The following is a 24861-nucleotide window of genomic DNA, read 5'->3' as shown; positions in this document are numbered from 1 at the left end:
AACTATGTGTTAACTAATCACAGTATTGTATTAGTTCTGAAATTTTTTTTTCTCAATTTAACTGCTCTGAAATAGGATGCTTTTACAATTGATGACTTCTTACAATTACAACTGACAGTGTTTTGCTACTGGTACAAAAAATAATGGTGCATCCTAGAATTAATAGTATAATAGATGCTATGAAATATATACAACATATAGCATCTAACTTAGATTTTTCTATCTTCAGTTCAGTTCAGTCGCATCCAACTCTTTGGGATCCCATGGTCTACAGCATGTCAGGCCTCCTTGTCCATCACCAACTCCCAGAGATTACTCAAACTCATGTCCATAGAGTCGGTGATGCCATCCAACCACCTCATCTTCTGTCATCCCCTTCTTCTGCCTTCAATCTTTCCCAGCATCAGGGTATTTCAAATGAGTCAGTTTTTCACATCAGGTGGCCAAAATACTGGAGTTTCAGCTTCAACATCAGTCCTTCCAATGAATATTCAGGACTGATTTCCTTTAGGATGGACTGGTTGGATCTCCTTGCAGTCCAAGGGACTCTCAAGAGTCTTCTCCAACACCACAGTTCAAAAGCATCAATTCTTCTGTGCTCAGCTTTCTTTATGGTCCAACTCTCACATCCATACATGACTACTGGAAAAACCACAGCCTTAACTAGACAGACCTTTGTTGGCAAAGTCTTTTTTATATGCTGTCTAGGTTGGTCATAACTTTTTTCCCAAGGAGTAAATGTCTCTTAATTTCATGGCTGCAGTCACCATTTGTAGTGATTCTGGTGCCCAGAAAAATAGAGTCTGTCACTGTTTCCCCATCTATTTGTCATGAAGTGATGGGACCAGATGCCATGATCTTAGCTTTCTGAATGTTGAGCTTTAAGCCAACTTTTTTCACTCTCCTCTTTCACTTTCATCAAGAGGCTCTTTAGTTCTTTGCTTTCTGCCATAAGGGTGGTGTCATCTGCATATCTGAGGTTATTGATATTTCTCCCGGAAATCTTGATTCCAGCTTCTGCTTCTTCCAGCCCAGCATTTCACATGATGTACTCTGCATATAAGTTAAATAAGCAGGGTGACAACATACAGCCTTGACATACTCCTTTTCCTATTTGGAACCAGTCTGTTGTTCCATGTCCAGTTCTAACTGTTGCTTCCTGACCTGCATATAGATTTCTCAAGAGGCAGGTCAGATGGTCTGGTATTCCCATCTCTTGAAGAATTTTCCACAGTCTGTGGTGATCCACACAGTCAAAGGCTTTGGCATAGTCAATAAAGCAGAAATAGATATTCTTCTGGAACTCTCTTGCTTTTTTGAATCCAACAAATGTTGGCAATTTGATCTCTGGGTCCTCTGCCTTTTCTAAATTCAGCTTGAACATCTGGAAGTTCATGGTTCACATACTGTTAAAGCCTGGCTTGGAGAATTTTGAGCATTACTTTGCTAGTATGTGAGATGAGTGCAACTGTGCAGTAGTTTGAGCATTCTTTGGCATGGCCTTTCTTTGGGATTGGAATGAAAACTGACCTTTTCCAGTCCTGTGGCCACTGCTGAGTTTTCTAAATTTGCTGGCATACTGAGTACAGCACTTTCACAGCATCATCTTTTAGGATTTGAAATGGCTCAACTGGAATGCCAGCACCTCCACTACCTTTGTTCATAGTGATGCTTTCTAAGGTCCACTTGACTTCACATTCCAGGATGTCTGGCTCTGGTTGAGTGATCACACCATTGTGATTATCTGGGTCGTGAAGATCTTTTTTGTATAGTTCTTCTGTGCATTCTTGCCACCTCTCCTTAATATCTTCTGCTTCTGTTTGGTCCATACCATTTCTGTCATTTATTGAGCCCATCTTTGAATGAAATGTTCCCTTGGTATCTCTAACTTTCTTGAAGAGATCTCTAGTCTCTCCCATTCTGCCGTTTTCCTCTATTTCTTTGCATTGATCGCTGAGGAAGGCTTTCTTATCTCTCCTTGCTATTCTTTGGAGCTCTGCATTCAAATGGGTATATCTCTCCTTTTCTCCTTTGCTTTTAGCTTCTCTTCTTTTCACAGCTATTTTAAGGCCTCCTCAGACAGCCATTTTGCTTTTTTGCATTTCTTTTTCTTGGGGATGGTCTTGCTCCCTGTCTTCTGTACAATGTCATGAACCTCTGTCCATAGTTCATCAGGCACTCTGTCTATCAGATCTAGTCCCTTAAATCTATTTCTCACTTCTACTGAATAATCATAAGGGATTTGATTTAGGAGATATCTGAATAGCCTAGCAGTTTTCCCTACTTTCTTCAATATAAGTCTGAATTTGGCAATAAGGAGTTCATGATCTGAGCCACAGTCAGCTCCTGGACTTGTTTTTGCTGACTGTATGGAGCTTCTCCATCTTTGGCTGCAAAGAATATAATCAATCTGATTTTGGTGTTGACCATCTGGTGATGTCCATGTATAGAGTCTTCTCTTGTGTTGTTGGAAGAGGGTGTTTGCTATGACCAGTGCATTCTCTTGGCAAAACTCTATTATCCTTTGCCCTGCTTCATTCTCTACTCCAAGGCCAAATGTGGCTGTTACTCTAGGTGTCTCTTGACTTCCTACTTTTGCACTCCAGTCCCCTATAATGAAAAAGACATCTTTTTTGGGTGTTAGTTCTATAAGGTCTTGTAAGTCATCATAGAACTGTTCAGCTTCTTCAGCATTACTGGTTGGGGCATAGACTTGGATTACCGTGATATGAATGGTTTGCCTTGGAAATGAACAGAGATCATTCTGTCATTTTTGAGATTGCATCCAAGTACTGCATTTCGCACTCGTTTGTTGACTATGATGGCTACTCCATTTCTTCTAAGGGATTCCTGCCCACAGTAGTAGATATAATGGTCACCTAAATTCACCCATTCCAGTCCATTTTAGTTCGCTGATTCCTAAAATGCTGACACTCACCCTTTCCATCTCCTGTTTGACCACTTCCAATTTGCCTTGATTCATGGACCTAACATTTCAGGTTCCTATGCAATATTGCTCTTTACAGCATCGGACCTTGCTTCCATCACCAGTCACATCCACAACTGGTGTTGTTTTTGCTTTGGCTCCATCTCTTCATTCTTTCTGGAGTTATTTCTTCACTGATCTCCAGTAGCATATTGGGTACCTACCAACCTGGGTAGTTCATCTTTCAGTGTCCTATCTTTTTGCCTTTTCATACAGTTTATGGGGTTCTCAAGGCAAGTATACTGAAGTGGTTTGCCATTCCCTTCTCCAGTGGACCACATTTCATCAGAACTCTCCACCATGACCCATCCACCTTGGGTGGCCCTCCACGGCATGGCTCACAGTTTCATTCAGTTAGAGAAGGCTGTGGTCCATCTGATTAGACTGGTTAGTTTTCTGTGATAGTGGTTAGAAATGTTTATTTCCGATTAGTTTGTTTTCCTTAGTTTTATCTATTTTTTTTTACCCTTACAGCTAAATCTTTAAGCATTTAATAAACATCTATGATTACTTCTTTATAATAAATTCCTAAAGGTGGTACTTCCAGGCCACAACATACACTCAAATTGAAAGCTTTTAATATATATTGGCAAACTATCCTCCAATCATACCAATTTATATTTCAATTGGTAGAGGACAGTATTCTTAGGTACACTTGCTATTACAATGTAATCTAACCAACAAAAAAATCAGTAGAGAAGTACAAAAATCACTTCACAGTTATTTAATTTACATTTTTCAAAATCAGTAAAGATAAACATTTTTATATGTTTACGGTCATTTATAATTCTTTGTGAAGTACCTACCTGTGAATCTTTTTAAAGTGATGTCATTTTCCAAAGTAAGAAATGCAAGAGAAGTTGAAAGATTGTGGAGAAAATAAAAAATTCACTCTACTAATTTATTTTTTCCTAAATTAAACTAATACCCAAGTTATGGATGATTTTCCCAGATAAACTACTCATCTTTAACCTATAGTTTAAAGTAAACTATACCTCAGAAGCAGAAGGTTGTCTTGATATAATAATGGGTTCTTCATATATTTTTCTATAAGCTGACAAAGAGCCTAATATTCCTGGATTTACAAAATCAATTAATGTAAAAAATTCTTGGAGATCATTCTGAACTGGAGTACCTAAAGAGATAAAAGTGATGAGAAGGTCAAGTTTGTGTTTTACAGTATGAGTTTTTAATAGAAATTTGTACTCTCTTCCCTCAGAGGACTACATATAAGCAAAGTATCAAATTAAAAAAGAGCAGCTAAATCAAGTTTTTAAAAATTAATAATCATGTAAATGTTTAACTCTGGTTGTAACTGTGAACTGAAGTCTTTTATTTGGTACAGCATTTTGGCAGAGTACAGGCTCTAGAATCTGACTGTGCTGTGCTTAGTCACTCAGTCGTGTCCGACTCTTTGCGACCCCATGGCCTGCAGCCCGCCAGGCCCCTCTGTCTGTGGGGATTCTCCAGGCAGGAAGACTGGGGTGGGCTGCCACGCCCTCCTCCAGGGAGAGTCTGACTATCTGGGTTCAAATGCCACCTGTATCTCTTACTCTCTGAGTAACCTTGAAAAGTCACTCACCCCAATTTTATTATTAGGGTTGTGAGGATAAAATGAGTTAATTCATACACTAAGAACAGTGCCTGGAGCACAGTAATGTTCCATAGCTGTTAGCTGTAACTGTGTGACTCTGGACAAAGTTGCTTAAGTTCTTTTAAGTTAAACTGGGGGTAGTTTTTTCACTTAAAAAAGTGGAAAGATATAATTTCCCAGGATATTACAATGAAAAGTAAAGACAAAGGATGTGAAGTGCCTGACGTTTAGTAGACACAGTGAAAGGTACCTAACCTAATACCTTACAAAGTTATCAGATAAAATTGGGATCTTCACTAATCCTAAAGAGTGACAGAGACTCTAATGGATTGATATACCCTGCATATACTACATGCTCAATAACTTCTGGCTAACTAATTTTCAAAGAAACACCAGCATGTTTCAATAATTACAATAATGTCAAATGAATATATAAGTCAGCACAGTAAAAGAGCATAATTTCAGATGAGTTTCAGATAAGAGACTACAAAAAGTTGTCCAAAGATATAAATAATATAAGAAGTACATAAAAATGCACTTATTTCAGTAACAAACGACACAAACTTTTACAATGTTAGGGATTTTTACGATCACTTTCTTCAAAATTAAATGGGTAGACCAAGGCTGGACCAATGCTTACTAATTTTTTTAATACATCTAGTTAGTTTTAAATTTTTTTAGACACATCACAGAGTTAAGAAAATATTATTTGTATTAATATGCATTTTGTTAAGCCTTTAAAAGAATCCATGACAATGACTGATAAAAAAGTGGGGGAACAGGAAAAGCAAGAAGGGAACAAAAGGTACAAGGGTCACTGTGACTGGCTTCCAGACAATCATCCAAATGATTAATCCAAGCTAATCATAGTAGTTCTGTCCCCTATGCCAATGACTGATGATAAGGAAGAGTTTGTCTCAAACTAAGTTCTAAGAAGGAGAGCCTGAGATACAGATTAGCTACACATGATTTATGGAGAAATGACTGAGGAGAAAAGGGAATCAGAAAAGGCAAGGAAAACAACTAACAATGTAGCTTGTGTTAATTTACAGGGAGCCTTAGAGCAAAAACTGCACCATATAAAGCTGCTCCTGAAATTACCCTAAGGTGAAGGAGCTGGCATTTTCTACTTGCTGCTCTATATGAGTCTGAGCTACAAGGGAGAGAAGCAGCTCTCATTCAACCAATGATAATTCTCCAGATAAGGCAGGAGACACAAAGTCTTTAACCAACAGCCCCAGCAGCTAAGAGGTGGGTCCGACAGCTCAGAAAAGGCGAGCGAGGGAGGGTACTGACAGTGTCCGCCAAGAGTATGCGATCCATCTTGTCCAATGAGATATAAGAGGAAGTCAGGAGAAAAAGGCAGAGCCAGCCTGTTTTCCTTTAAACATCACCACATCTGGATGTGATGTCTGGAACTGCTCCAGCCACTTGTTATAAGCATAAGGACGAAGTCAACACCAAACACGGCACAGCAGAGAACAAAAAGAACCAGAATCCTTGACAACATTGTTGAGCTGCTGGATCACCCTGGAACCTGTCCTTGCTCTAGATTTGCAGTTGTGTGGGAGAATTAAGCACGTTTGATTCACGTATCTGTTACTTGCAGCTGAAATCACCCTGATAGACAAGTGAAAGAGGCAAAAGCAAAACTGGAAAACAGAAATGTGGAAAGTAAGAAAGGGGCAGGAAAAGGATTTAGGGCAGAAAATAATAAGGAAGTAGAGTAAAGAAGGAAAAGAAAAGATGGGTTTCCCTGGTGGTACAGTGGATAGGAATCCACCTACCAATACAGAGGATACAGGTTTGATCCCTGGTCCAGGAAGATTCCACACACCGGGGAGCAATTAAGCCTGGGTACAACAGCTGCTGAACCCGTGTTCCAGAGCCTGAAAGCCGCAGCTAGAGAAGCTACCATAAGGAGAATCCTAAGCGTGGAAAAGAAGAGAAACGCCTGCTCACCACCACTAGAGAAAGCCCACCCACAGCAACAAAGACCCAGTGCAGCAAAAAATCATCAACTTTTTTAAAAAAAGAAAAGAAGGGGCTATAAGCTAGACAATACACTAGGATAGTATCATTCTGAGAAGTTGTCACAAATGTCATCTAGAAATACTTTAGTCCCCAGCTCGCTGCTTTTAGTATTCCTTTCTAATTCTAGACTATGTGGAACTTGTAGAAGAAGCTAAATAATATAACGTTAATGAGAATTCAGCAGCAATGTCCTGTGACAAGAAAAAAGGAAACACTAAACATTTTTCAAGTTTGTGTATTTACTAAAATTATTTTCAGAGCTATGGAAGTGAAATTAAGAGAACTTTCTCTTCCCCTACCTCTATCCCAGCAATAAAAGCTTTTCATTTCATTGTTTACTTTTAAGGAGACATAAATCTACCACCCAACCCAAGTACAGCTATATCCATGTCTCTGATTTCCATAAAAAGGTATAAGAGCTCTTTATACATACTCTTACGTGTATTTTTCCTTTAGGTCCAATAATTCCACTTTCAGCAGTCTACACAGAAAAAAGTATGTACTTGTAAACTTGGAAGAAATGGACAAGTTCTTAGAGAAGTATAACTTTCCAAAACTGAACCAGGAAGAAATAGAAGATCTTAACAAAACGATCACAAGCAAGGAAATCGAAACTGTAATCAGAAATCTTCCAGCAAACAAAAGCCCAGGACCAGATGGCTTCACAGCTGAATTCTACCAAAAATTTAGAGAAGAGCTAACACCTATCTTACTCAAACTCTTCCAGAAAATTGCAGAAGAAGGTAGACTTCCAAACTCATTCTATGAGGCCACCATCACCCTAATTCCAAAACCAGACAAAGATGCCACAAAAAAAGAAAACTACAGGCCAATATCACTGATGAACATAGATGCAAAAATCCTTAACAAAATTCTAGCAAACAGAATCCAACAACATATTAAAAAAATCATTCATCATGACCAAGTGGGCTTTATCCCAGGAATGCAAGGATTCTTTAATATCCGCAAATCAATCAATGTAATACACCACATTAACAAATTGAAAGATAAAAACCATATGATTATCTCAATAGATGCAGAAAAAGCCTTTGACAAAATTCAACATCCATTTATGATTAAAACTCTCCAGAAAGCAGGAATAGAAGGAACATACCTCAACATAATAAAAGCTATATATGACAAACCCACAGCAAGCATCACCCTCAATGGTGAAAAATTGAAAGCATTTCCCCTGAAATCAGGAACAAGACAAGGGTGCCCACTCTCACCACTACTATTCAACATAGTTTTGGAAGTTTTGGCCACAGCAATCAGGGCAGAAAAAGAAGTAAAAGGAATCCAGATAGGAAAAGAAGAACTGAAACTCTCGCTGTTTGCAGATGACATGATCCTCTACATAGAAAACCCTAAAGACTCTACCAGAAAATTACTAGAGCTAATCAACAAATACAGTAAAGTTGCAGGATATAAAATTAACACACAGAAATCTCTTGCATTCCTATACACTAACAATGAGAAAACAGAAAGAGAAATTAAGGAAACAATACCATTCACCATTGCAACAAAAAGAATAAAATACTTAGGAGTATATCTACCTAAAGAAACAAAAGACCTATACATAGAAAACTATAAAACACTGATGAAAGAAATCAAAGAGGACACAAGCAGATGGAGAAATATACCGTGTTCATGGATTGGAAGAATCAATATTGTCAAAATGGCTATACTACCCAAAGTAATCTATAGATTCAATGCAATTCCTATCAAACTACCAACAGTATTTTTCCCAGAACTAGAACAAATAATTTCACAATTTGTATGGAAATACAAAAAACCTCGAATAGCCAAAGTAATCCTGAGAAAGAAGAATGGAACTGGAGGAATCAATCTGCCTGACTTCAGACTCTACTACAAAGCCACAGTCATCAAGACAGTATGGTACTGGCACAAAGACAGAAATATAGATCAATGGAACAGAATAGAAAGCCCAGAGATAAGTCCACGAACCTATGGTCACCTTATCTTCGACAAAGGAGGCAAGGATATACAATGGAAAAAAGATAACCTCTTTAACAAGTGGTGCTGGGAAAACTGGTCAACCACCTGTAAAAGAATGAAACTAGAACACTTTCTAACACCATACACAAAAATAAACTCAAAATGGATTAAAGATCTAAATGTAAGACCAGAAACTATCAAACTCCTAGAGGAGAACATAGGCAAAACACTCTCTGACATAAATCACAGCAGGATCCTCTATGACCCACATCCCAGAATTTCAGAAATAAAAGCAAAAACAAACAAATGGGACCTAATGAAACTTAAAAGCTTTTGCACAACAAAGGAAACTATAAGCAAGGTGAAAAGACAGCCCTCAGATTGGGAGAAAATAATAGCAAACGAAGCAACAGACAAAGGATTAATCTCAAAAATATACAAGCAACTCCTCCAGCTCAACTCCAGAAAAATAAATGACCCAATCAAAAAATGGGCCAAAGAACTCAACAGACATTTCTCCAAGGAAGACATACAGATGGCTAACAAACACATGAAAAGATGCTCAACATCACTCATTATCAGAGAAATGCAAATCAAAACCACAATGAGGTACCATTATACGCCAGTCAGGATGGCTGCTATCCAAAAGTCTACAAGCAATAAATGCTGGAGAGGGTGTGGAGAAAAGGGAACCCTCTTACACTGTTGGTGGGAATGCAAATTAGTACAGCCACTATGGAAAACAGTGTGGAGATTTCTTAAAAAGCTGGAAATAGAACTGCCGTATGACCCAGCAATCCCACTTCTGGGCATACACACCAAGGAAACCAGATCTGAAAGAGACACATGCACCCCAATGTTCATCGCAGCACTGTTTATAATAGCCAGGACATGGAAGCAACCTAGATGCCCATCAGCAGACGAATGGATGAGGAAGCTGTGGTACATATACACCATGGAATATTACTCAGCCATTAAAAAGAATTCATTTGAATCAGTTCTAATGAGATGAATGAAACTGGAGCCCATTATACAGAGCGAAGTAAGCCAGAAAGATAAAAACCATTACAGTATACTAACACATATATATGGACTTTAGAAAGATGGTAACGATAACCCTATATGCAAAACAGAAAAAGAGACTCAGATGTATGGAACAGACTTGTGGACTCTGGGAGAAGGCGAGGGTGGGATGTTTCAGGAGAACAGCATTGAAACATGTTATTATCTAGGGTGAAACAGATCACCAGCCTAGGTTGGGTGCATGAGACAAGTGCTCGGGCCTGGTGCACTGGGAAGACCCAGAGGGATCGGGTGGAGAGGGAGGTGGGAGGGGGGACTGGGATGGGGAGTACATGTAAATCCATGGCTAATTCATATCAATGTATAACAAAAACTACTGTAATGATGTAAAGTAATTAGCCTCCAACTAATAAAAATTAAAAAAAAAAATAAAAAAAAATTAAAAAAAGAAAAAAGAAAAAAGTATGTACTTGTAGATATTCATCACATTTCAAAATTATGCAATATCATAGAAAAATGCTTACATTAAGTGTATTTTGATGTACATTGTGTGTCAATGAATAAAGATGGATTTTGTATGTACTGGATTGGCCAAAAAGTTCATTCAGGTTTTTCCATATGATCTTATGGGAAAACCCAAACAAACTTTTTGGCCAACCCAATATATACAAAAAACAAAGAAATATGCATGTATGTTCTCTGTGTGCATGTGTGTGTGTGTGTGTGAATAATGAAACATGACAAAATGCTAACAGCTCATTAAGAAACTGAGACTGAAGGATGACTTCCACACTCTAGTTTGTAAGCATGCCATAATACAGCAGTACATATATGTATCTGTATGTCTGTGTATGTGGTATATATTTTTAACTTTCAATCTTCAATAAGAATTTTGCTTCAAATCTCATATTTTTCTTTTTTATACCATAAATAAAGGATATCTAACATCTAATGAAAGGTTATCTAACATAATGAGATGTTACAAATTGACCTGTGTCCCCTCAAAATTCATATCTTGAAGTCCTAATTCCCAATGTGACTATATTTGAAAACAGGCCTTTTCAGGAGGTAAAGTTAAAGAAACTCATAAGGGTGAGGCCCTAATTCAACATGACTTATATTCTTTCAAGAAGAAAGAAAGACACAGGGATACACACATTCAGAGGACAGGCCATGAGAGGACCTAGCGAGCAGACAGTCATCTTCAAGGCAAGGAGAGAGGCCTCAGAAGAAATCAAACCTGCTGATAGCCTGCGACTGGACTTCCAGTCTCCAGAACTGTGGGAAAATACATTTCTGTCATTGAAGAAATTTACCACCCAGTCCATGGTATTTTGTTATTGCAACCCTAGAAGTCTAATATACCTCTACTAAATTTTAATTTAATTTTAATATTAAAATTTTCCAGGAAATATTAACTGAATATTCTTCACAGCACTGGGCCAGGTAAGACCAGGAAACAAAACCAAAATTACTTTCACTGGATTCTGAGATAGCTTTTGAGCACCTATTATGTATGCAGCACTGCACATACTCATAATCAAATGTTAATTCCATAATAAAACACAAATCACCTTGGGAGTAAGATATTCTGCCACTATTAAAAAGAATCTATTCAGGCAACTCAGAGCAGATAAAAACCAGCTATAAGCACTTCTAAGTATGCGAGGTTACCCAGGGCTAGTTTTCACCTAAGCTCACAGCTCAGGAGCAGCAGTGAGCAGGACAAGAGGCAGAAACAGGGGCCTCCCTGGTGGTCCAGGGTTAAGAACCCGCCTGCCCGGCAGGGGTCGAGCTCCTTCCCGGTTGGGGAACTAAGGCCCCACGTGCCCCGGAACAACTAGAGCCTGCTTGCCACAACGACACAACAGCAGCAGCAGCAAAAAAGGCCCACATGATGCAACCAAGATCTGCAACTAAGACCCAATGCAGCCAAATACATAAATATATTTTTAAACAGAAAGAAAGAAAGCAGAAACAAGGTGAAGAAGACAAAGCACAAATAAAGGGGGCAATGCTAATTCCTCAAAGGAAATGACCTTATTGGTCATCATTAGGACAGTCCTTCCGAATGGAGTCCCAGAATCATTTTCTAACTGAAAATATTAAATTTAATAATCTCCAAAATATATAAGCAACTCTTACAGCCCAATAGCAGAAAAACAAACAACCCAATCAAAAAATGGGCAGAAGACCTAAACAGATATTTCTACAAGGAAGACATATGGATGGCTAGTAAATTCAAGAAAAGATGCTCCACATCACTATTAGAGAAATCAAAACTACAATGAAGTATCCCCTCACACTGGTCAGAATTGTTGTTCAGTCAGTCAGTCATGTCTGACTCTTTGCAACCCCAAGGACTGCAGCATGCCAGGCTTCCCTGTCCTTCATTATCCCCCAGAGTTTGCTCAAACTCATGTCTATTGAGTCAGTGAGCCCATCCAACCATCTCATCCTCTGTCATCCCCTTCTCCTCCTACCCTCAACCTTTCCCAGCATCACAGTCTTTTCCAGTGAGTTGGCTCTTCTCATTAGGTGGCCAAAGTATTGGAGTTTCAGCTTCAGCATCAGTCCTTCCAGTGAATATCCAGGGTTAATTTCCTTTAAGATTGACTGGTTTGATCTCCTTGGTGTCCAAGGGACTCTCAAGAGCCTTCTCCAGCATTACAGATCAAAAGCATCAATTCTTCAATCTCAGCCTTCTTTATGGTCCAACTCTCTTTGACTACACAGACCTTTGTCAGCAAAGTGATGTCTCTGCTTTTTAGTACACTGTCTAGGTTTTAATACAATGGTCAGAATGCCTTCATCAAAAAATCTACAAACAAAAATGCTGAAGAGGATGTAGAGAAAAGGGAACCCTCCTGCACTGTTGGTAGAAATGTAAACTGATACAGCCATTATGGAGAACAGTATGGAGATTCCTTAAAAAAAAAACAAAAACTAGGAATAAATCTACCATCTGACCCAACAATCCCACTACTGGGAATATATGCTGAGAAAATCACAATTCCAAAAGACACATGTAGGGGAATTCCCTGGTGGTCCAGTGGTTAAGACTTGGAGCTTGAATTGCAGGGGGCACAAGTTCGATCCCTGGTTAGGGAACTAAGAGCCCGCATGCCGCAAAGTGCAGCCCCAAGAAATTTTTTTTAAAAATTAAAAATAAATAAATAAATAAGACACATGTACCCCAATCAATGTTCACTGCAGCACTATCTACAATAGCTAGGCCATGGAAGCAACTTAGATGTTCATCGACAGATGAAATAAGTCAGAAAGAGAAAAATATTGTATATTAATGCATATATATGGAATCTAGAAAAGTGGTATTGATGAATCTATTTCCAGGAAAAGAATAGGAACAGAGACTTGTGGTCTTGTGGGGTTGAGAGAGCAGGACAAATGGAGAAAGTAGCAAGGACACATATACACTACCACGTCTAAAACAGATAGCTGATGAGAAGTTGCTGTGTAACACAGGAAGCCGAGCCTAGCACTCAGTGATGATTTAGAGGGGTACTACGACAAAGGGAGGGAAGGGAGGCTCAAGAGGGAGGTGATATATGTATAATTATAGCTGATTTGCATTGTTGTATGGCAGAAACCACACAGCACGGGCTCAGTAGTTGTGGTGCTTGGGCGTACTTGCTCCACAGCATGTGGAATCTTCCCACACCAGAGATCAAACTCACGTCCCCTGCATTGACAGGTGAATTCTCACCCACTGTGCCACCAGGGAAGTCCTGTTTTTTTTTTTTTAATTGCTCTACTATTATTACCCAAAACTAATCTAAATTTATCACTCTTTATTTTTGTTTTCCCCCTTGAATGCCAATCTTTTTAACACTATAGCTATTACTACTATTTCGGTAAGCAATATTGATGCCACATTGCAGTAAAGAGAAATAATCTCTGCTTTGCTCCTCCCACAATGTACCTAAATTCAGCTAAATCTTTTTTTTCCATTGCTTTTCTGGCCCTAGTTCAGTTCAGTTGCTCAGTCATGTCTGACTCTTTGTGACCCCACGAACCACAGCACGCCAGGCCTCCCTGTCCATCACCAACTTCCAGAGTCCACCCAAACCCGTGTCCATCGAGTCGGTGATGCCATCCAACCATCTCATCCTCTGTCGTCCCTTCTCCTCCGGCCCTCAATCTTTCCCAGCATCAGGGTCTTTTCAAATGAGTCAGCTTTTCACATCAGGTGGCCAAAGTATTGGGAGTTTAAGCTTCAACATCAGTCCCTCCAATGAACACTCAGGACTTGTCTCCTTTAGAATGGACTGCCTGGATCTCCTTGCAGTCCAAGGGACGCTCAAGAGTCTTCTCCAACAACACAGTTCAAAAGCATCAATTCTTCAGCACTCTTCTTTATAGTCCTACTCTCACATCCATACGTGACCACTAGAAAAACCATAGCCTTGACTAGAGGGACCTTTGTTGGCAAAGTAATGTCTCCGCTTTTTAATATGCTGTCTAGGTTGGTCATAACTTTCCTTCCAAGGAGCAAGCGTCTTTTAATTTCACGGATGTAATCACCCTCTGCAGTGATTTTGGAGCCGAAAAATAAAGTCAGCCACTGCGTCCACTGTTTCCCCATCTATTTGCCATGAAGTGATGGGACCAGATGCCATGATCTTAGTTTTCTGAATGTTGAGTTTTAAGCCAACTTTTTCACTCTCCTCTTTCACTTTCATCAAAATGCTCTTTAGTTCTTCCTCACTTTCTGCCAGAAGGGTGGTGTCATCTGCATATCTGAGGTTATTGAAATTTCTCCCCGCAATCTCAATTCCAGTTTGTGCTTCCTGCAGCCCAGCATTTCTCATGATGTACTCTGCATATTAAGTTAAATAAGCAGGGTGACAATATACAGCCTTGATGTACTCCTTTTCCTGTTTGGAGCCAGTCTGTTGTTCCAAGTCCAGTTCTAACTGTTGCTTCCTGACCTGCATACAGGTTTCTCAGGAGGCAGGTCAGGTGGTTTGGTATTCCCATATCTTTCAGAATTTTCCACAGGATTTCAAAATCAAAGGCTAGTCAAGAAGTATAAAGAATCCACTTTGACTAAACATGAAGAATGTAAAGGTCATTTAACAGTTGCCCAAATCATTTCTAAAAAGCATATATGGTTTTAAAAATCACATTTGGTAATGGTTTTACAATCCTTCTACACAAACTGGAAGTCAAATAGTCATAAATTATTTAAAGGCAGGCCCCCTCTGTACCCAACTCCAGGAGAGCACAGCAGAGGGGGTTCTCTGTTGCTCCAGGGCACACTTCTACCCTGAAGATGTATACTGGAGGAATAAGATGTTGGTCACAGCCCTTCTCCCTCATTTTAACTTCAGAGGAGAGCTCTGACATGCATAAAGGACACATGAAGGACACAAAGACATGAGATATAACGCAATAAGAATAACCATGCCCTGCCCATCCCTTTTAGCAGGATAAAAGATGATTGGGAAAAGGAGCCTTAAGCAGAACAGAAGGGTTGTAAACATTAGTAATGACAACATCTTCTTTCTCCTGCTACCGAAATGGTAAATTGAAAGCACCACACAAGACCAAAGTGAGGTGTGGGAAAATAACTCCTTTGAGTTATTTAGGCCTAATTCTAATCTAGGCCTTAAGCTATAAAGGTAGAAAAGTATTCTTGTATTTATGTACAGTCTATCCCACTTTTCTAGACAACCTGGGCTAGAAGCTTTGGCCAGCAAAAATCCATATGCATACAGCACAAACATGGAAAAATAAAAGGATATTTACATTAAACACTTATCATATAAGGGTAGTCTTCCAAGAACTTTACGTGAATTAACTCATTTGGCCCTCACAACACAAGGAATCTATTTCACACACAAAAAAATTGAGGTACGGAGAAGTACGACTCGCCCAAAGCTGCAGAGCTGTAAATGAGCGTCAGACTGGGAACCAAGCTCAAGCAGTCGAGCCCCACCTCCTCCTGTCTCCATCATGGCCCCGCCGTGTGCACTCCTCAAAGAACCCAGCATCGGGGACATCACACAGGATCCTAACGAGACTCAGCCAACCCAGGCTGACTAGTATGAACTCCACTCAACATCATCAGTTCTTTGGATGGCAAACATCATACTGCAAGTTCTGCAGATGCACTAGGCAAAGCTCCATTATATCTCACCCAAAGTAAATACAAACCAGTTAAAATTATCCTTTTCTCACAAGAGAGGCTAATGAGGGCTGTAGTTGTCTTAATGGTACTGTTCTTCAAACGATGACCTTCATCACAAATTAGAAGATCAAATTTTACAGTCTTAATTTGATCCAGGGAACGAAGTAACATTTCATAACTGATGATAAGAACAGAATAAAATGGAGATTTGGTGAATTCTTCTACTTTGTGGTCCTTAAAAAAAAAAAAAAAAGGTAACTTTTAACAAACCATGGGCAAAAACTGTGTGAAATTAAACAAAAGCAGCATATTCCTGAAAACCATTATCTAGGTATTAGAATATATTAACTCAACCAAATTGTAAGGCAAGATTCCATTTATCAGAAAAAAGAGAGCTACATACACTTGAAAAACTGCTAGACAGTGAAAGCTGCAGCATTGATTTGAAAAGCTAGAGATTTAGTAAAGACCAAATCTAAATTTTCAAAAGTCTCTTACCTGATCAACAGTAAATATCTTAATCCTTTCAATTCCTAGCCATTTTTGGAATTCTTTCCTCCAATTATTCACCAAGCTTCCAGGTGTGACAATAAGTGTCTTCTTTATTATTGGCTTGCCTCCGTAGGGTCCCTGACACTGTAGGGTCCAGATAAGCGAAATACATTGCAGTGTTTTCCCTAAACCCATTTCATCGGCAAGAATAGCTCCACATCTGCCATTCACCCTGTTAGAAATAATTATATTTCCTTCAACTACAAAAGGAAAATACTTTACGCCCCTAACATCATTACCTATCAATCAAAAACCAGAAGCTGATATTTTGTAATTAGGATGAATTCTAGCCCCCACTAAACACATTTTCTAGCTCTTCATTCAGCTGATTTATGACATTTTGCATCTGCGCTAATTATATTCATTATATAGTTATTGTCAACTAAATTACTAAAACAAATTGAAATTACAGTTGAATCTAAATCTGTTACTATCGTGATTCCATATTTAGAAACTAGAAATGAATGCCAATTTCATATCTACAGTTAAATAATTTAACTATAACTGTGCTTCTCATCACTAACAGCTGAGCAGTTTTTATCAGTTTCAGTATTAGATATCAAAACACTTTAAAATATAATGAAACATAAACCAGAAAGATCTAGTGATCTGTATTTATGACTCTCTTTCAATAAATGAAATCCTCAACCAAAATAGCTCCTTGACCTGTAAGAAAAATTAAACACTATTTGATCTAATACACATAATTTAGTAAAAATCTTATCCTACAAGCCTACTTGGTTCACGCAATTCAAAATTAAACATTATAAGGAATACTATCAGTAACTGGCATTTATACCACTTCATAGTTTTAAAAGCTCTTTGACAGGTATTAGATAAACACTTTAAAAGTCACAAAATCCAAAGGAATTAAGGAAATATAAGTATAGTTTGTTAATCCATTCTGTTTCTTACTAGTAGAAATAACAACCAAAACCAATTTGATTTGTTTTCCAGTTCAAAATGTAGAGAAAAAATTACAAACATGAATTATAGCCACTATTATTATTTTAGATTATTATAGCCCTTATTATTACTTTAGATTATTTTAGATTTTGCCATTGCAAGATGCCAGCTAAATGAGATATAGTGAGTGGCAGAGAGAAAACAGTGATACAGCATCCAGCATCCAGGTATAATGAAGACAGCAGGAAGGCTTCCCTTGCAGAAGATGAACCTCGAGCAGAGTGTTAAAGGAAAACCGGAATTCACTACATTAATCAGTATTAACACATCAGCACAGCTGGAGCTTGAACTGAATTCCAAGCAAAGAAATAGAAGGTTAGGAAGCTGGCAAGATTGGCAATAGACAGACTATATCTTGTAGGTCAGTGTCTCCCCAGCATCAGTCTTCCATGGATGACTACAATGCTTGGCCATATACATGATACTATGTGTGCTACTGTTCATTATTTTTCTCTAAATCAACTCACTTTTTAACTTAGATTTATTTGAAAAGAAAACAAATTCTTTCTAAGCATAATCTACGTGTGAAACCAAAAGTTTGATGTGCTATTTCTTTCCAATTATTCACTAACTAAATATGCTATGATTAAAGTAAAAAATAAAGTTTGTCCATGCACATCTAAAATAATCCTATACACCACCCAACTGGAATGCATACCACAGATTAGAAAACATTGCTCTAAGTTCTGAGAACTGTAATCATTTTAAGCAAGGAAATGCCATGTTCAGAACTGTTTCCAGAAACATCAAACTGGCAGCAATAAGTAGAAACAATCTGAGGAGCATCAGAAACAGATACACAAGTTAGAAGCTGTTGCAACAGTCCAGATAAAATTTAACTTTATGACACCAGTTACTAGAACTGCTACAGTGAGGTGCCAGAAACAATTAGGTTTGAAATGGTATTTGGGAAGTCAAAATAATCAAAGTTTAGATGTGATTACAGAAGGTGAAAGAGAAGAAATAAAAGATGATTCTCAGGCCAACTGACGTAAGATCTCCAGAAAAGAAGAACATATTTGAAAGAATGTGAATCTAGAAAGTTTCTAGGAGATAATTTTCCCCTTGTCATCATTCAAGGGGTTCTTTAGAGCTTGGAGGTATTTACATTCCTATCTCCCTAGTAACTGAGACAAACTGAGTGGCAATGACCAAAGTAAAAATCAAGGTCCTATGCATTAAAAACAAAACAAAAAAGGACTGGAAGGAAATGTACTAATATGTTAGCAGAGACTTTTGATTCTTTTAACCCTCTTTGGTTTAAATTTATGTGTGTGTCTTCTACTTCAACTGTATTTTGACTATAATTCTTTAAGAAAACTCAATTTTAAAAGAGGAAGAGGGACTCGTGTGTGTGTGTGTGTGTGTGTGTGTGTGTGTGTGTGTGTGTGTGTAAGCAGAGGTGAGATAAGAAGAAAACTTTTCTGTAAAATTCTCTTGTGTGTCCGGTTCCAAGCAAGATGTCTAGCACAGAGTATCTTTCAAGAACTACCTGTGGAGATTTCCCTGGTGGTCCACTGTGGCTAAGACTCTGGGCTCCCAATGCAGAGGGCCTGGGTTCAATCCCTGGTCAGGGAACTAGATCCCCAATGCTGCAACTAAGAGTTAGCATGCTGCATTAAAAAAAAAAAAAAAAAGATCCTGCATGCTGCAACAAAGATTAAAAATCCTGCCTGTCTCAACTAAGACCAGGCACAGCCAAATTTTTTCCTAAACAAAATGATTTTTTAAAAAAGAACTGTGGAATAAACATATGCATTACCATTTGCCATTCCTATCAACTAAAATACATGCTGCACTCATTGAGACTCATTATATATTAGGCTCGTCCTAGAAAACCATTATGTTACAGGTAAATCAAAGCTCTGATTAGATCAAACAAATTATTTTCCTACCTCATTCCCATCACACATTCATAAAGGAATATGATCCCTTCTTTCTGATGTGGTCGAAGGTAATATACAAGGTGAGGATCTATCACTACATCCACAACAGGAAAACAGGTCTTATTGAACAGCCACTGGTGATTCTTATCTGGTCGGAGCATAACAAGGGAATCTTCAGAAAAAGGGAAAAGTATAATTATAAATGTATTCCACTCTGTCAGTAATTACATTATCCTGCTCTAATTACTCAGAAGATACAACTGTTTGCTGTCATTTGTGACCAAAAAAAAAAAAATCCAAAACTTTGAAATTCAAAAAGAAAAAGAAATAAAAACACAATAATTTTTAAATTCAACAACATCAATGCTAAGCAAAGGTACAAAATTTTAAAAATAAAATCTCATGCCTTATTGATGTAAGATTCATGCAAAGAATGGCAAAGAGTTTTCCAAATTTCATGCACAAAAGTGCTTTGAAACCACTAAAATTCACTATTGTTTCATAAAGAATTCATTAAGCCACAATACTTACTACTTCAGTATTCAAAGCAAAGAGAACTGTTTCCAACTGAAAGCACAGGTTGGAATTTTGCCAAGATGGCCTTTACTAATGCTCATAGCTTCTTATTCTGGAAAGGCTTTCCAAATTTAATATAAAGGCTTCCTTTATTTTCATTCCTATGCCACTAACAATGTCTATTACCCCTATTAAACAGAAGAACTGAGAAAGAATGACAAATTTTCCACTGACTTCACCACCATTATTTGCTTAAAATTAATTACTTCATTCATGAAATGTAAAATTCATGAATCTTGGCAAAGCAGCATGGAGTAACCATCAAATAACAATGTAATTCTTTAGTAATATGGTAATACAATTTAAAAGATTTATTGAAAATCACTCAAAAAGCAAAACCAAACATAACTAGAAAGCTGGTATCAATTGATAAATCTGAAATCAGAGAATAAACTCATCAAAATAATTCTCTGGATATATTTGATGTCTACATCATGGTTAAAAAAAGTAAAATAGATTTTTTAAATACGAAGAAAGAGAAGAACAAAGATGAGAAAAGGAGGTTAAAATACAATAGGTTCCAGGAGACTAAATATGGGAAATCTCCTGGTGGTCCAGTGGTTAAGACTCAGTGCTTTCACTGCTGAGGACACAGGTTCAAATCCTGGTCCAGGAACTAAGATCTCACAAGCTATATGGGGCAACCAAACAAAAAAAAAAAAAAAAACAACGGGGAATTTAATAAATAACCATCAGTGTGGAAATACATAGTCACAGAAATGAGAGTCCGGTCATGTTTACTGATAGTAATTACCTGGAGGAAGGTTTTCTGTGGATCTTCCCAGGTTTTTGAGCAACCAAAAGAAACTCATTTTTGAGGTGAATTCCTGGCAGGTAGGGGGCTAGGGAGTGAAAACGGAAAACTCAGCCCCTGAGTTTCCTCCATATCCCAGTAGTAAAGAAGAGTGTATGCCTTGTGCATTTCCAACCAAGAAATGGTCCCATTTCTTTTTTCTTAAAAAAAGAAAAAACAACAAAAAGAACAAAAAGAGGACCTCCCTGGTGATCCGGCAGTTAAGAATCCACCTGCCAGTGCAGGGGACACAGGTATGGCCCCTGGTCCGGGAAGATCTCACACGCCTCAGAGCAGCTGAGCAAACGCTCTGCACTGACTGAAGCCCGTGCGTTTTAGGGCCCAGTGTAACGAACAAGAGAAGCCACTGCAAGGAGAAGCCCGCACGCCGCACTAGAGCATCCCCTGCTCACTGCAACTAGAGACAACCCACACGCAGCACTGAGGCTCAGTGCAGCTATAAATAAATAAAGCTTTTTAAAAATTAGTTTAAAAGGACAAAGGGAATTTAAAAAAAACACAGAGAAAAAGATGATTCACAGCTCAAGCAAGGACCATAGAATCATAAATCATCTAACAAAGCACGAAGCTTTGAGAAAAATAAAACCTAAAGCACTACAGCACTAGGACATCAGTTTAAATCTTTAGATGCCCTTCATGATCATGAAGCATCATTTAATGCTAACAAAATGTCTTTTGCTTTAGTTTTAAGTCTACAACTTAGTACTACCTTTAACAAGATTTAAAAAGAGAGAGGATAAGTGTAAGTGTATTTACCACTTACAAAAACGGCTTGCTTACACACACACATACACACTCATGTACACATATATACAAATCATCAAAATAAAATTTTTCATTCACTCAGTTATCAAATATTTATTGTACACAGTATGTACCAGGCACTCTAAGTCTCTATGGTAGTTATTAAAACCCACATTTTACATGAGGCAAAACATTTAGTGAAGTAAGTGACTACCTCAACTTATCGAAGAATCAGTAGTTTAGTGGCAAAAGCAGGACTCTAACTCAGGTCCTTGACTAAGCACAGTGTTCTTTTTAGTTCACCACAGCTATTATATAACAGGAAGGCAAAGAGAAAGAAGCATAAAGGACAGAAGGAGGCTTATGAGCCAGTGTGACAGAAAAAATATTCAGACAAAGAGAAAAATCAGAAGCAGAAACTCCCACACTCTAAATTTCAATTAAGTCTCAAATGAGCTAGAATAAAGCAAGGAATTTTTAATTTGGGGGTTTTAATCCAAATCATGCCAATACCTGCTTTAAGCAAGTCAGTTCATCCTTCTGGTATTCAGTTTCCTCAAATGCAAAGTGAAGGGATTGGCCTAAATTATCTAAAAGGTCCTTTTATTTAAAAAATTCTGTTTCCAAAATGGCAAGAGGGGAAAATAGTTATTTTAATACTTTTTGCAAGCATGTGTGCATTCTAAGTCCCATCAGTTATGTCCAAATCTTTGTGACCCTATGGACTATAGCCCACCAGGTTCCTCTGTCTGCGGGATTCTCCAGGCAAGAAAACTGAAGTAGGTGGCCATGCCCTCCTCCAGGGGATCTTCCCAACCCAGGGGCTGAACCTGCATCTCTTATGTCCCCTGTATTGGCAGGTAGATTCTTTACCACCAGAGCCACTTGGGAAGCCCTTAATACATCTATTTATAGCTATTTTAAGAGTTATTTTTATAATTATTTCAATATTTTTATTTTTACTACCATTATGAGAAAAGCTTACTTTATTCTCCAACTTCTACATAACAAAACAAATTCAATAGGAGTAAGTCTTTTCAAACAAATGCTGAATTAACTGGATATCCACATGGAAAGAGCTTCCCAGATAGCACAGTGGTAAAGAATCCACCTGCCAATGCAGCAGGTGCAAGAGAGGACAATTTGAACCCTAGGTTGGGAAGATCCCCTGGAGAAGGAAATGGCAACCTGCTCCAGTATTCTTGCCTTGACAGTTTCATGGACAGAGGAGCCTGGCAGGCTGCAGTCCATGGAGTCACAAAGAGACAGACACAACTGAGCACATACACTGCCTCACTGCCACAGGGAAAAAGATGAATGTCATTAACTCACCCTGTACACAAAATTTTAGGCAAAATGAATCACAGACTTAACATAATTCAAACTTTATGTCTGTCACATCACCAAATGAGAAGCTTTGTAATGAGTTTTACCTCTGGGCCCAATGTATAAAAGGCACACAAGAAATACTTGTTGACTGAGCAATCAAATCTTAAAAAGTCAAACACCAGACCCAGAGGAATCGGGTGGAGAGGGAGGTGGGAGAGGGGATCGGGATGGGGAATACATGTAAATCCATGGCTGATTCATGTCAATGTATGACAAAAACCACTACAATATTGTAAAGTAATTAGCCTCCAACTAATAAAAATAAATGAAAAAAAAAGTCATAAACAGACTAGGTTTTATTTTTGATGCAATTTTTAAATTAAATTCATTAATGTGAAAATTAACTTGACTGGACTGAATTAGGAATAAAATTTGAATTCTTTACATGAAATCTCACCTTCTAATTTTTTTTTCACCTTTCAATATTTTAATACTCAATTAAGTCACTAATTACTAATACTTGTGATCTTCAAAATGGAAGTTCAAAAATATTCCTAATTTATGAATTTACCAATTTTTCTCCCTACAAAAGATATCAGGTTTTGTTGAAATCATACACATGTATGTGTCTATACATCTATAATTTGCACAATTTTCCTTCAACACATGTATTTTGGTTACCATACTCCTGCAATTGAACATTTACTTATGAAATAATTCTCAAACTATATTATTATTCAGTTTCAACATTATCCCTTATGTCAGACTATATATCTGAAAAATGATACATACTTTTACCTGAAAGTGTTAAAACAAAATTTCAACTTTAAATTCACATACCAAAATATCTTTAGACAGTAAAAACAGAAAACTCAAATTAAGTTTTTAAATCTTACTTGGTGCATGTGGGTCATGGCGTGGTTTGCAATTTTGGAAACTGTTCTGTTTATTTTCCTTTGAACTGAGTTTACAGACACTTTTGAAAGGGTTAGAGAAACACTTCTTGGCAGCTTGAGAAGAACTTAAGACAGCAGAACATCCTCCTCCAAACTGAAAACATCTTCCACTGTTGAAATCATCTGGAGAGATGATACCCATGACTTCTATTTCTTTTCCACCAATCATCATTGTTTGACCCTCTTCAATCTTTTCAAGCTCTTTCAATTTATATCCAGTGCCTTTAAATTGAGAAGGAAAAAATTAATTTAATTTATTGATACCCTAAGATGACTTAATTAGTAAAACCAGAGTCTCTTCTTATAACTGTATGGAATGAAAACTACTTTAAATGCAAACAGCCTCGTATAATAACCCACTGGACAGAACAAAAATATAATTTACCCTTTTAGTAAAAATACACACATGCAAAAATCAAAAGGAATAAATAATTATATAGTTAAAAAATTAGGTAAGGTTTAGAGAGCCAAGGCTTGTTTTTAATTACTTAAAATACAGTCTACTGTAGTCATAGTTTTGCCATCTGCTATCTATAAAAAATCAAGTGAAGAAGGGTTTTGGTTAAGCTGTATGGACCCTCCTTTCTTGTGAACAACCTAGACAAATGCCAGGGCAGCTCTATTTCCACTTAGAAACAAGTGGGGAAATGTGAAGAACTAGCAACAGAAGCAATTTCTAACACAACTAGTACTGTACTCTTCCACCTGCAATAGCATAGTAAAACTACATTTGTCATAGAGGCTACTGATAGCCCAAGTTCTCGCTCTTGAATAAAAAGCAGGATATTTTATAATATCACACTTGTTTGAATTATTATTAATTCAATACACCATTTATTAGGTGCTGCCATGTGTAAGGTGTTGATGCAATATAAATATGAGTACGTTATCATGGTCTGCTTAAAATGAACTCATTAATCAGATAGAGTGAGGGAATTTTATACTCCTCCGCTTGGAAACATTAAATGCATGATTTTTGTGCCGCTGTGAGGGGCAAGACTCTGTATACCAAAAACTTAAGATCATCATATTTTAGATAACATTACATAATCCTTTTAAACTAGCTGGAAAATTGCTACAATTCCCTATTAATACTGGGCTAATAATTACAATCTCTGACAACTAGGAACTACATAATATACATTTTTCAATTACTTAGGATAGAGCTCTAAGATGAAGCCAGATAGTTACTTGGCTGGTGTTCCTAAATGCTAAAAGACCCAGCCCTCCATTTCCCAAGCTGTTTCAATTCAACAGCAGTCCTGACCTCTCCATATTAATGAAGATA

The 24861-nt window shown here is 37.7% G+C and overlaps 1 protein-coding gene across 2 annotated transcripts in view; it reads right to left on the bottom strand.

Annotated features, from left to right (window-relative positions):
- Nucleotides 1-24861, bottom strand: part of RAD54B (RAD54 homolog B) — a 109006-nt gene that overhangs the window by 23333 nt on the left and 60812 nt on the right. The window contains exons 5-9 of one of the 2 annotated variants that reach the window (XM_020873139.2): nucleotides 23514-23795; nucleotides 19164-19326; nucleotides 16249-16474; nucleotides 15777-15984; nucleotides 3982-4121 (exon numbers count right to left, since the gene is read on the bottom strand). In XM_020873139.2, the coding sequence (XP_020728798.2) occupies nucleotides 3982-4121; nucleotides 15777-15984; nucleotides 16249-16474; nucleotides 19164-19326; nucleotides 23514-23795 (1019 nt within the window). The remainder of the gene's footprint in view (nucleotides 1-3981; nucleotides 4122-15776; nucleotides 15985-16248; nucleotides 16475-19163; nucleotides 19327-23513; nucleotides 23796-24861) is intronic. The other variant, XM_070477387.1, reaches the window with a different exon arrangement.

Source organism: Odocoileus virginianus, chromosome 15 (assembly GCF_023699985.2).
Source record: "Odocoileus virginianus isolate 20LAN1187 ecotype Illinois chromosome 15, Ovbor_1.2, whole genome shotgun sequence".
In the NCBI taxonomy this organism is placed as follows: Eukaryota; Metazoa; Chordata; class Mammalia; order Artiodactyla; family Cervidae; genus Odocoileus; species Odocoileus virginianus.
Note: the sequence above shows the minus strand (reverse complement) of the source record. Positions and strands in the feature narration are given on the sequence as shown.